Below are 13,507 nucleotides of genomic sequence, written 5' to 3'. Positions count from 1 at the left end.
CTCTCTTTCTCTCTCTCTTTCTCTCTCTCTCTCTCTCTCTCTATCTATCTCACGTCACCCTGTTCCTCCTGATGCCTCTTTAAACGCATTCTCGCTTGCATGCAAATGCCTGCATTGGTTGATTTCGTAAAGGAACTAATTTGAATTTCTTATTGTTTATGTTTGTGTTCATTGCACCATTTACTTTCTTCGGATTTGATGATGACAAAAAAAAAGGGCTGTTTTCCAGTAAGTAGGAATCACGTTCTTGTGTTTTCACACTTTGCATCGAGAGAACTACAGTATAACATGATAACCGAATGTTATACCAGCGCAAGACAAGAAAAAAAAGAGAGAAAAGAGTATGATATTCGTTGCAGTACATCTAGAGCGGCTCTTTCCGTTCGATTTTTTAGTGTGATATTTTATCAATTTCAATTATTTCTTTTTCCGTCTCTGTTGTTCTACGATTTACATTGTCACTCGGAGTCGTCATTATGTTTTCTTTTTCCTTTTTTGTATCGCTCTCTTTTTCTCTCTCTTTCTATCTCTCTGTCTATCTCTCTATCTCTCTTTCTCTCTTTCACTATCTCTGATCGATTTCTTGTTTGTTTTTTCTGTTATCTTTACGTTACAATGTTTATTGCCATACGCGATCCGTTTTTTATTCTTGAAGATTTTTATTACTTTCTTATTGAAAATGTTCACTCGTGTCACCGCGCTTTCTGTTCATTCTCTCGTCCTGGTCTCGAGAGTATCCGCAGGTGAAGGACCTCTTCGATACCAAACATTACTGATGATTATATTACAAAAAACTTCTTCAAAGATTGTTTTGAAGCAGTTGTCTCAGTATACAGGCAAAAAGAGATTTATAGACAAAAAATTTATAATAAATTATGTAAAAATGTACAAAGATGGAATCCAAAATTCTAAGATTCTGATATTTTATAGGTGATTAACATTGAAGGAGTTCTTAGAGGAAGTATTTCGTAGAAGTCAGCGTAATTATAAATATTTTATTTGATAATGAAATTTTAGTTACAGTTTATGTGTTGATTTCACTTTATGCAGAAAAAATGTTATTGGTATAAGAGATACCTTTTCTGTTGTCCTGCAACATAATTATAACCTACCTGCAATATCGTATCATATAACTGTACATAATTAAAGTACACAATTTTATTTTTTATATGCATAATTATGTTTAAAGAAAGACAGACTAGTGGGTAAGTACTGTTTATGGAAATTAATTGTCGTTCACAGTAAAGACTAAAGATTGAAGATTCACCATGATCGACTGTGTCAGTGCCGCAGCAGCGACAGAAAACAGTTTCAATAATGGTAGAAATTTTCAGGTCGATCAGAGATTGGCAGACGTGTCGAAGATTAAACAGTAAACAAGCTCCGAAAAAGAATGAGGTCCGGAACAATTAAGCGGATACCCACGAGACTGCATGGTCTTTCACTCTCTTCTATCTCTTTCGTTTCGTTTCGCGATTACGAGAAAAACCCTCTGGGTTATTCTCGACGGCCCTCTAAAACTGCGCTCGCTACTGAGTGACTTATCTCTTCGTGAAACGCCAACCAAAAAAAAAAGAGTCAAAAAAGAAAACCAATGAACAAAAATCCGCCAACAACAGTCCCGAAAAAGTGTTCTGTGAGTTGACGGCCCAATGTTTTGCCACTAGCGTGACAGCTATCGCCTGCGAGTACGGGCCTCCGACAGAGGGATCCAAGTCTTGCACGCAGACGTGGACGTTGAGTTAGACGTCGTAGACAGAAACAATAAACCACCTGTGTGGGATGCGAATGTATACGGCCCCATTCACATCAAAGAAAATGTCACAGTGGGTACTGTAGTGACGTCGGTGAAAGCCAGGTTTGTATGCCATGACATGACCGAGACAAGACACGTGACATGCCGTGCCGTGCCATGCATTGCTGACTCCCTTTTGCCTTCTATCTCTCTGTTGGTACTCTTTCTTTTCTGGTATTTCCTTTCTTTTCCTTTTGTTCTCTTCTCCCATCTGTCGCTGTGTTCGTCTGTCGCTTTATTATAGCTTCACATTCATCTTCGTATCGGTTTCCGTCGTTACGTCACAGTACCGTTTAATTTAATTGTGCCATTTTAGACGTTTCGATCTTGGTTAGTTATAATTACATTCTAACGTTTCCTGTTTCTTTCTGTGCATATATGATGTATTTTATGGGAGCTAAGGCATGTATGGTTAAGTGCGGCGCGGTAGATCGCTGATTGGTCGGACACTCCTACCTACTACTACCTACTACTACTTACTGTTACTACAACTACTACTACCATTACTATACTATTACCACTACTGTCTTTCCCTACTTATGTTAATTGTTATCGAGCGGTCGGAGTCGTTTTTTTAAATGAGATGTTTAGGAATCAAGTGGTACCTAGACCATTGTTAATACACATAAAACATTTGATCCAAAATGATTCCTAAAGTATCGTTGAAATCGGCTCCGAAGGCTTTATCGTGAAATATCCTTAGATATGTACGAGTTCGGAATACCGGATGCCAGATTATGCGCGATGTTCCGTATAGGGTAGACGAGGATATAACGAGAGATCCAGGTCCCTTTGATGGGGGTTTTCTTTTTCTTTCACGAGCAGTACGCAGGTGCAGAGGTGGGCGCTAAAGCGCATCAGCGATCACCGATCCCGTGTTCAGCACGCTCAGCTTCCAGCTGGCGCTAGTCCCGCTTTGCTTAGAGCGTAATCGCGCTAGTTAGAGGGCTAACCGAGTGAGCAGCGACTAAGCAGAGGGCGCAGAAAGTTAACCAGACCGACAAAACATGAATTGTAGAGCAAGAGATGGCGATTTACCCGGTTTACACCAGGGTGCAAAGCAATGGCTGACAGATATAATGCGGAAGAAACAAGCGGAGAGGGAGAAAGAGAGCGAGCCACTCCGTGTTAAATACCACTGCCACGAGTCATTACGCTTGACACTAACGCCATTGTTTTTTGTTTCCATTTGTTATACACGCGGTCTGGTGTAGCGTGAGATGTACAAGCTGGAGGCAATGGCCCAAGACAAGGGCTTCCCGCCCTTGTCGCGAACGGTGGAGGTTCAGATTGAAGTTGTGGACCGTGCGAATAATCCGCCCGTATGGGACTACATAGTGTATGGCCCGATCTACTGTAAAGAGAACATGCCCATTGGGGCTAAAGTTGTGTCTGTTAAAGCCAGGTCTGTCACACTGTTAATGCTCCGTGCGGCTCTGCACGTACCCGCCCTGCACGCAATCTCGTGGCAGTATTGTTCTTGTGCACGTTAATTGATATTGTGTACGATTCTATACACATACGCATTTACACACAGATACACCCACACGCATACACACGTGTACACTAATCATGTTACTAGTGAGGCGCGCGAGATGTTTCAAATGATAGGATAAAAGTACTTAGAAGCCCTTGAATGTTTTCAAATGTCTCTAAACGTCAGTGTACTTTCGATTAGCTGTAGATGCTGTAATATCGAGACTTTAACGAATAACGCAAGGTTATCTTTTCTACCGAAAATAATTATTACATAGAATTATGTTAATACTTTGATATTTCGATGCTATTGCATGTTTCTATTGTACTCAGAAGCCTAATCAAGTTTTAACAGCATATTTTGAGGTTCTTAGTGTTTCAGAATCTTCTCAGTGATTTCAGTTTACCAAAATCATCTTACCCCTTGAACTATGCAAGTTTCTTATTGTTAGATAGCTTCAACACTTAAAATGATTCATAATTAAGTTACTAAAAAATTCGTCATCGAACGCCTATCGCTACTCATGACGTAACAGATACCGCGCACAAATGAACACGCATACACGTCAGGTGATGAGCACGGGTATTCGTTTAAAAAAATTTAGAAAGGAGAAAATATGGGGGACTAAAGTAATTACTTACGACGTTCCGTTTATGCAGCGTTGGTGACGTGATACGTGTATACATATTGTTCGTCGAACCGACGTTCCGTTCATTCGATTGTCTATACGCACATGATCAAAACAAATTGATGTTGACTTATCATACCAAATTGCACGTTTTTTTCACAGATTTCATATATTTCGGGTAAATTTGTTCTTCTTTTTTTTTTTTTCAAAATGATTCATCATTTTCAACTCAAGTTATACTGTTTTATGAGATGGGACGTTTTGTTTCGCTTCTGAACGTGTTGCTGTTTCTAATTTGATTTAAGGAAAAGTTTTTCCGAATTTCAACAGGAATAATTGGTTTCATAATTCTGTTTAATCACTTATTTTTGTGGATTACGATACTGGCAATGGTATTTGTAAATGTAGGGAGAGGTACATATTTGTGTATTTAAATGTTAATTTATTCATAAATAGGCTGCTGTTAAGATTACGTTACAATCATGTTCTATCTCTGGAAATAATGTTTAATGGTTCGTTGTATGTCGTTTTTAGAAATTTTTATTTAATTTATTTGTTTTAACTGTTTGTTCAAATTTGTTCATAGATGAACTAAAGCCAATTAAATATTTAATATACATAAGTAAAATTTGTTAATGACAAAGAATCGTTTGGTAAGTACGTAACCAAATTGTAATTTTTAATAATGGGAACCACTAACGGTGGGTCTTCATTTAATGTAACATTTTCAAACAAGACATTCTAGAAACAGGTGCACTTTCGGTGGAAACGAATATGTTAATTACGTGCACGTTTAAGCCAGATGTCGTATCCGCATAAGGTCAGTGTAGTGCAAAGGTGGATGCATTTTACTGTGCATACAGAAAATGCAACCCCTCACGCATAACGTCATGCGATTGCCAGTATGCACGTAAGTATTTCAAATACGTGTCAATTTTTCAATATTGCTTTGTGCAGGGTTTAATGACCAATCTAGTACTACAAGTGATTACAGCAGTATTTCTCTTTAAAATATGTGCAAAAAGTATGTTCTAAACTTTCATTGAATATACATTAGGTATACATACACTTACATTTACGTCCGTCACATGAACAAGTTAAGTTGTTTTAAGTTTTGTTTTGAGTATAATACATTTATATAAGCATATTACATTGAAAGTTAGATTCATTAAAATAATAGTTATACATACTTATTTTTTGATAATTCAAGAATTTTAGTTTTCTTTTTCTTCTTGCATGTAATATAAAGTTTCAATATGCAGCGATAGACATCTCTAGCAAAGTATTTGTCTTTTTATAATAGCATGTTGAGCTATGATAAATGAAATAAAAGTTATACGTATAGGTGATGATCAAGAGAATGATCAACATTTTCAATCTATGCTTAGATTAACAATAAATGTAAATAGTTCATTGCACATAACAAATAAGAGGTATATGTAAATATGAATTTAGGAAGCAGAATTTCAAAAAAGAATACGAGACAGACTTCATTAAGAGAAATCATTTTAAACTGTTTTATATCTAATTCTAAAGAAAAAGTAATAATTTAACTGTAGATTAATATTAATATTTAAAATTCAGTTCTTTATATTGTTCCTATATCGAGTGACGAAGTGTGCGAGATTCAGGTGATAACGAGCTGGACGTTGTGGCGGCTAGGTATTTAAAATTATATAATATGAATGAAATGAAAAGTCATATTTTTTATTAACTTATACAGGGTATAACAATTATACGTTGGAATATTCTAAGGGATAGTAGGGAAGCTCAAATGGAACACAAAATGTCCTATAACATAATATTCGATCTGTCTCCATTTTGCAATAATAGTGGCTTAAAGTTAATATACCTACATGCTAAACTAACCATCAGAGGATTCTGTAATATTGCACATGCATTGAGAAGCAGAAATAGAGCAAAGAACTCTTAATACATTTTGTAACATTTTTTAGGATTTATCTTTTATAAAGTTTTAAAAATCCGAGATCCATTTGCTACAAACATTTCAAATTTTCAAAACTTTATAAAAGTTAAAGCGTAAGAGATACAACAAAATGTATGAAGACTTTTTCATTTTATTTCTGCTCCTCAATGCATTTATAAAATATAAAATTGTTTGATTGTTAGTTTAGGATATAGATATATTAATTTTTAGACATTGTTATTGCAGGATGGAGACTGGTCGAACACTATGTCGTAGGACATTTTGTGTTTTATTTGAGTTTCTCTATCAGTATTTCTATCAATATCTTTCAACGTATATTTGTTACACCCTGTGTATAGGACATATAATTTGAATATAAAGAAGAGAATATCAGTATTACGAATATTCTAAAAACACTATTCTAAATACTATTCTAAAAACACTTTTTCGAGAAATTATGCTGTACTTACTTGCATCTAGATTATTTTACTGCAGCCCGTATAATTCTGTTTACATATCAGTAAATAAAATTACAGTCGGTTTTATGTTATATAGTAATACGTATAGTACAATAATTGATGATATAAAGCGTTTAATACTGAATGACAGATGTATAGATATATAAGAAGACTTTTTTAATACATAGAATTGAAAAATTTATAAATATTAACTATGTCTTTTTACAATGAATCTTTAGTTACCAAAAAAGTTGAATTTCAACGGACAACAATATACCATTGTTCACATTATTCGGTATTAAAAAGGTTAAAATATCTGTAAATTAATTTATAATTTATGTGAACACATAACAGAAAAATATTTAAGGCAAAAAGAAGTATAGAATGAAAATATTTTGAAATGTATAATGTATTGCTTTATTACAGTATGAGTACGTATTATAGAATAGAATTTGTACTGTGAAAAGTATGTGCTTTAATTTCTTTTCAGCATAGTTTTTATAGCTTTAAACTTTCTATAATGGCAGATCAAATTAAACTATACTCAATAACAAGTTTTAAAAGTACATAAAGATGAATACTTTTGTTTGAACGTAGAAAAAATTGGAAGGAGAACAAATTCTGCTTACTATTAAAATTACGGTTAACAAAGTTTATTATTCAAATACTAAGAACTAAGGCACTTTTTATCCTTAAATAATTGAAGTTGCTGCATATTTTGTAAATATATATGTAGATATAGACGTCTGTCACTCACAGAAAAAATGCTAAACTCTTGTTTTCTGTCGTATCAACAAGACACAAATTAAACTCTAAATAGTTTAGCTAAAAGTAAACCTTTTTACTCAACATAAGATCATATTAGTAAACCTTTTTACTCAACATAAGCGATCGCAGGACGTTTCAACAAAATATCTTAAGTTCATTTTCCAGAAGTGTCATTAAAATTGTTCGTAATTTAATCAGCGTTTGATATGATGCAATATATTGCAATCGAATAACGGATTAACGTAATCGGTGAAACGCACAGATGAAGCGTCGTGAAGTCACATTCGCTGCAGTGATTATTCAAATAATCGCAGAAAGCTGGCTTTAGCCGCGAAACTCATACAATTAGTGTGTGTGTGTGCCGTAATCATTTTTGGGCATGTTTTACAAATAGATGCTTCCCTCAAACATGATATTTCGATTGATTACATTTTCTTCTGTTTCTTTTCGTTTCCATTTCTCCGTAATTCCCCATATTTTCCGTTCTTCTCCATCGTTCTCCTCTGTTCACGTATTTTTGTACCAGATTGGCTTTTTTCAAAATTTTTTATATCTTCAGTTGTGTCTCGCCTTCATCGTTTTCGTGTGCCCTAAAGGGGTCGTCCTTTCGCGGCTTTCCATCGCTGAGCGCGCACATCATTTGCAGAACCGTGTGCCAACCGTTGACGAACCTGCAGAGGTGACGTCGCGAGGACACGGGAGCTAAACAGTGTGCCGATGGCAACAATTTTATCATCGAAATTTGTTACGTCGTGTACCTTCGTGCCGGGTGGGATATGTATCTGGAACTAGTTTGATAACAATTGGATTGGTTATAGGTTACACGTAGTTCACAAAAAGTTAGGACATTTTTCATAACTCTCCAGTTATCTACAATTCTTGCAAATTAAAGCTAGTATTTAGGTTGCAATAAAAATTGAAAATAAAAACAGTATTAGATGAGTATCTTAATAATTGATTAAATGTAACTATATTCTGTGATTATAATTACTTTTTTTTTATTAATTATTTCTGTTCGTGTCAACCATTAGATTGAACCGTTAATGATTAGGGTGAAATGAAAATAGCTAAAGACTTTGGAAAGTCAACTTTAGTCAAAAGTACTGAAAGAGATGTAGTACATCTTATTCACTTATTCAAATTTGGTTTTAAAAATATTAGTATTTCATAGACTTAAACTAGAATAAAAAATAAAATGTAATGTAAAAGAAGTGATCAAAATATCTGCCTGTACAACATACAGTATCATTCAACTAATATAACCGTACTACTTCTATCTAAATTCAGTGTTTAGTATATTGAGTGCACAGGAAAAGAATCCATATAATAGACAAGATAATATTATTCTTTTTAGTCCTCTATGAATTTATTTTAATGTGTTAGTTTTAATTTTAAAAAATTTGAATTAGGCTACGATAATAGAAATTAACGTATCTGAATAGCAATATTTCCATAAGAGTTGTCGAATTTGTTCCAACTTATCCCGCTCTGTACGTAACTCGTGTTTGACAATAGTTGCGTCGAACATCATTCGCCATTTTTCCGTTCTCCGACCTTTTCTTTTACCGTTTGTTGCGAGACTTGCATTCAATATAGATCATCGATATGTATACATACCTTAATATATACATACATTATATATACGTATTGTACATTACGTGAATGCCGTATTAATTTTTGGGCATGTTTCGTCAGTTGCTTATCTGCGGTAGGTTACCGTATTATTCTGAAAGTGAATCTCTATTTTGTTTTTCCTTTTTACTTTGATGCGCCCCATTTTGTAATCTCGTTTTCGTTGGACCGCTGTCCATGTGTTTTGTTTTTTATTTTCGAGAGCATAGCGTGTTCTCATAGTGGTTTTTTGTGCCGGTCGGACCTTTTTGCGCCAATCAATGGCAAGCTCAGTAAAAATTAGATACTTAAGAATTGTTTTCTAGCTAGAGCTTCTCTCAGAATTTGTTTAGCCGATCGAGTCGTTTAGGTTGACCGATATGTTGAATAAGTTGAATGCTCGTAGTAGTTTTAAGTGTATCATCGCGTAATTAGGTGCTGCTGGCATAAGCTTTGACGATTCGATCACAGTTACGTTTAGGCAGCGACAACAAAGTTATGAGCATATGTTGATTAGCGCGAGACAGCACTTGAATCTTGGAGAATCGGTTAGGCACGTTTGAAGAACGACGGAATAAAAGCGAAAACGATGTTAGAGATCTGTATATAGTTACTGATTTGTTGAGGGAGACGATGGCAATTAAAGAGACGTTAAAACACGGCTACCAAACACCACGCACCATTGTTTCGGGACAATTAAAGCACCCACTGGGGGTACAACTAATTCACGCTGTTCTTTTGTGTCATTACTAATGTCGAATACGTGCCAGAGCCATACAATGGTATGTTCACTTGCTTCTTTGCTAATTCATCAAGGGTACACCTAGCTCAGACGAATCTGGCCACATTGATACTCTCTATCTCTCTCTCATACGGGACCATTGCATGAGAGAGAGAGAAAGGGGGCGGGGGGAGAGAGAGAATGATGGAGAGAGGTGGGAGAGGGAGAGAGAATGATGGAGTGAGGTGGGCGAGGGAGAGAGAGTGATGAAGAGAGGTGGGAGAGGGAGTGAGAGAGAGTGGAAGGTGCTGGGCGGGGGTTCTGATGGGGTGGGGGGTGGAGAAGGAGAGGGATAGGGAGAATGTCGGTGTGGCTAGGATCGTTTGAGTTGGCCGTACAAGCGTTTACACGTACACTGCACAGGAAACATGCAAATGTGGGGTGAAGGGTCACGCTTACAAGCTACTAATCTACACTCTCGACAGTTGAGGCTCCTGATATTCCGTTTTTTTTTTTTTTGCATTTGTTGGACCCATCCTAGAAATATTTATGAAGACTTAGCAGAAGAAGGAAACTTTGGAACTTGATCAACTGTAGCTCGTTAATAATTGATTGTCCTACTTTCTTTTTTGTATCTGAATATAAATTGTGATTGTGTAATTTATTTACAAGTAGAGGAAAAACGTTTTAATTGGTCAAAGGTGTCGACACAACTCTGTGAGGAATTGTAGTCTTTCTTTTTGTGCATCAATCCATGATATGTCTTGAGTGGAAAATATTCTTAAAAATTTGATTTGAGAACAGTAGAAATATCGAATATTATAGCATTATCATTCTGAACTAAATATAGATTACAGTATAAACATTGTAACAATATTTACGTTTTTAATATTGATGGATTAATATAGCATAACATTAGTGACATGGAGCAAATGTGCATAGTTTTTAATTAATACAAAGTTTACAAATTTTATTTTGCGTGCAAAATGAGAAATTAAGAGGTGTACTGGCTTTATAATGATCAGTTATTATCAGTAACGCCAATTCTAATAATCAAGAACTCTATATGAATTATTATTGGGGAAATTTCAAATAGAATACTATGTTAAACGAACAAGCCTTAATATTGTCTTAGAACTCCTGTCTTGCAATAAGAATAAGGAACGGTATAATGTTTGATTTTACAAAATCGAATAAATTTTAATAGTAATTCGATAGATATTTTATATTATTTATATTTATTCAGGTATTGTTAGTACTTTGTTCGTTGATGTTTTCAAGTTTCTGAAAAGAAGTTTGAAGTACTTATCGATCATCTGATTTGTTCAAGTTAGTTGCATTACCTAAGGTTAATTCCATTTTAAACTTACGGTTAAGTGTTATTAAAAATCGAGTAATAGAATTCTTAATCTCATTAGGTCTTCTAAAACTTCTCCTCTTGGTCCAATGAAAATCATTAAAGTGCAAGATTGCGTTTAAGATTACCTTAAGGTGGGAAATTGAGAAAAGAGTATTTATGTTTTTATCGAACAAAATTTGATTTTAATATACAAGAACCGCTTAGAAAAATTCGAATATACTTATACTTTTATGATTTTATATGAATATGTCTATTTAATAAAGTATCCTATTTATTTTCACTTCTAACTAGATTGTAGATTTTTATGCAATTTCATATTTTTATAAACACAGTTAAAGAAATGGAATCCAAATAAAAATTTGCTTCAACTTTTAAATACTATAATTTACAGTCTATTTTTTTGTATTTGCAATGTTTTTAAATATTATACTCATTCTGTAACTTTTTGCACATTTCAAATTTCCATAAATGCATAAAAATCAGCTGTTTACTTATAACTGTTCGTATTTTTTGTATTTTGAATATTTTATTCATTATTTAGTGTTTGAAATACTGTAATTACTTAAAATTATTGGGTCAACTGAATATTTCATCGCCGATTATTCATTACATTGTATTTACATGAGTCGTATATCTGATCATACGGGTTTAAAAATTTCATACCTCGTTTCACCGAGTTTCATCATAAATTCTACTTATAATCCTTTTCTATGTAAAATTTTTCATAAATTAGTACTAAAAACCATCACTCTAGTTATTCATTATATTTAATCTATAAACATTTATTTTTTCCTCTAATGACTATTTCGTGCAAAGCTATAAAAGAAATTCTAATTATACTTTGCAATGCAGATAACTATGCAATACAGTTCATATATTTCTGCATTATTATTTGCATATAACTGCTAGTAATTCATATCGTAGTTGTACATTTCCTTCTCGTTATTCCACATGTGTGTATTTACATACATGAGCGCTTGAATTAATTCAATACCGGTAGAACGCTTAAGTATAAGAATCCATATTTACGTCAATGACGTTTGTGTTCATTTATTTACAGAACGAAATAGTTTTTTACTTTTCATTACATAATTATTTAATACAATTATATGTAGGTATTTATAGTTATCATTAAATCAATTTCAGGATTAAAAAATTGAAGAAAAATATTCATTAACTTAAAAGTGTTTTGATAACTTTGAGTAAATTGTAAAAAAGGATAGAAAATATCATTACATCCAAAGTTAGTTTGGCTTTAGTATAATTTAAGTATAATAAACAGAATATGGTAATGAAATGTATTCGACAATACCTCGAAGTTTTGTCGTTTACAAATTACAAATTTAAGATTGATTATTAAAAAAGATTAAGACACTTTATAATTCTTATAAACTGCGCGCGAAAGATTTTTCAATCTTCTAAAATTCAGTGTTCCTAAATCATTACACATGTATCATATATTCAACAAGTTCTCATGTCTTGAAGCACACTTCACGACATTGAACAAAACAAAAGCTAAAAATGTTGATGCACAGAGAGAAAGACTGGCTAGATTTTTCAATGCAGTTTCCTTCATGAAATCTCATTTCAAATCACTTGACCCGCTCGGAGGCTGCAAACATCCCCGATGTAGGAGTCGACATCAAACGGTATTAATCGTCGAAAAATTAATGCAAAGCTGGATTTAGTTTCGCTAAGCCGACTGGGTAGCGCTCTCGTATATCAATGCCCTTTTTCGAGGCACTACGCTGCTGCAAGATTACACGAAGAAGCGAGGGAATTCATAAAACGGTAGGATCTAAGGACGTTTAACGAATGAACGTTGGTTTCGAAGTTCCGTTTCCTTCTTCGAAGCATTCCGTTTTGGAACTGGCCGCATATCGATGTTGCTGGTACTCGTCCGAATTAATAAATGGTATCATTCATTCTGAGGCCTCTGAGACTCGTCACGATGTATCGTGAACGTCCAACAGATCGCACCTTGCCATGCAGGCAAATGATGATCGATGACCACGTTGAAGTTATTAAATTATTAAAGTTTTATTACATATGTTGTTTCTAGTATGCAACTGACTGTGAGTTAACTATGCATAATATTTGTACCTTCACAATCAATTTTAAATTATTTTTCCTCTCGTGGTACTGAATTCTGTAATTTGCAAATTTCATTGTTGTTTAAAGAATAGATATCTGTATATTTACAATATTAACATTATGTTTTAGTTTTTATTTTTTATACTTGTAAATTTTAATAGTATTGAATAATCGAGATAGAGAATTTTTATCCAAATGAGATACAATTTCTAAAGCAATATTCGAAATTTAGTAAGTGTAACATATTAAAAGTTTTGGTATACCTTCGCTTTGAACAGTATTCAAAAATTTTAAATGCAATTTATGGGTCAGTCAATTGGCAAATACCAAATGTTTACGAGATTCATAACTTGGAAGAGTGAAATTCAATGGTCCATGAATATTTGAACATGTGTTTAAAAGAATATTAATCTTTCACTACTTTAATAATTTAGTCAGCTTCACGTACAATCGAATATACACGCCATCGATGAAGTTTCATCGTTTCTGCATAAAATATCTCAGCAAATTTTGAATTACTTCGAGCATTGGAAGAATTTTCAACATGTACAAAGTTTCAAAAGCTAAACATTTTCTTACAACTTAATTTAGATACATTCTTGATAGCTCTAAAAAATTTAGACATTCAAATAATATGTACTTTCTTGTTTAATTAATCTGGAGAAATT

The 13,507-nt window shown here is 33.8% G+C and overlaps 1 protein-coding gene across 1 annotated transcript in view; it reads left to right on the top strand.

The window, feature by feature from the left end:
* The window catches only part of LOC143183297 (neural-cadherin-like), a 387,170-nt gene that overhangs the window by 79,745 nt on the left and 293,918 nt on the right, over positions 1-13,507 (top strand). The window contains exon 10 of the mRNA XM_076384825.1: positions 1,668-1,858. Coding sequence (XP_076240940.1) covers positions 1,668-1,858 — 191 coding nt within the window. The remainder of the gene's footprint in view (positions 1-1,667; positions 1,859-13,507) is intronic.

Source organism: Calliopsis andreniformis, chromosome 1 (assembly GCF_051401765.1).
Source record: "Calliopsis andreniformis isolate RMS-2024a chromosome 1, iyCalAndr_principal, whole genome shotgun sequence".
In the NCBI taxonomy this organism is placed as follows: Eukaryota; Metazoa; Arthropoda; class Insecta; order Hymenoptera; family Andrenidae; genus Calliopsis; species Calliopsis andreniformis.
This window is presented reverse-complemented; position numbering and strand designations above follow the sequence as displayed.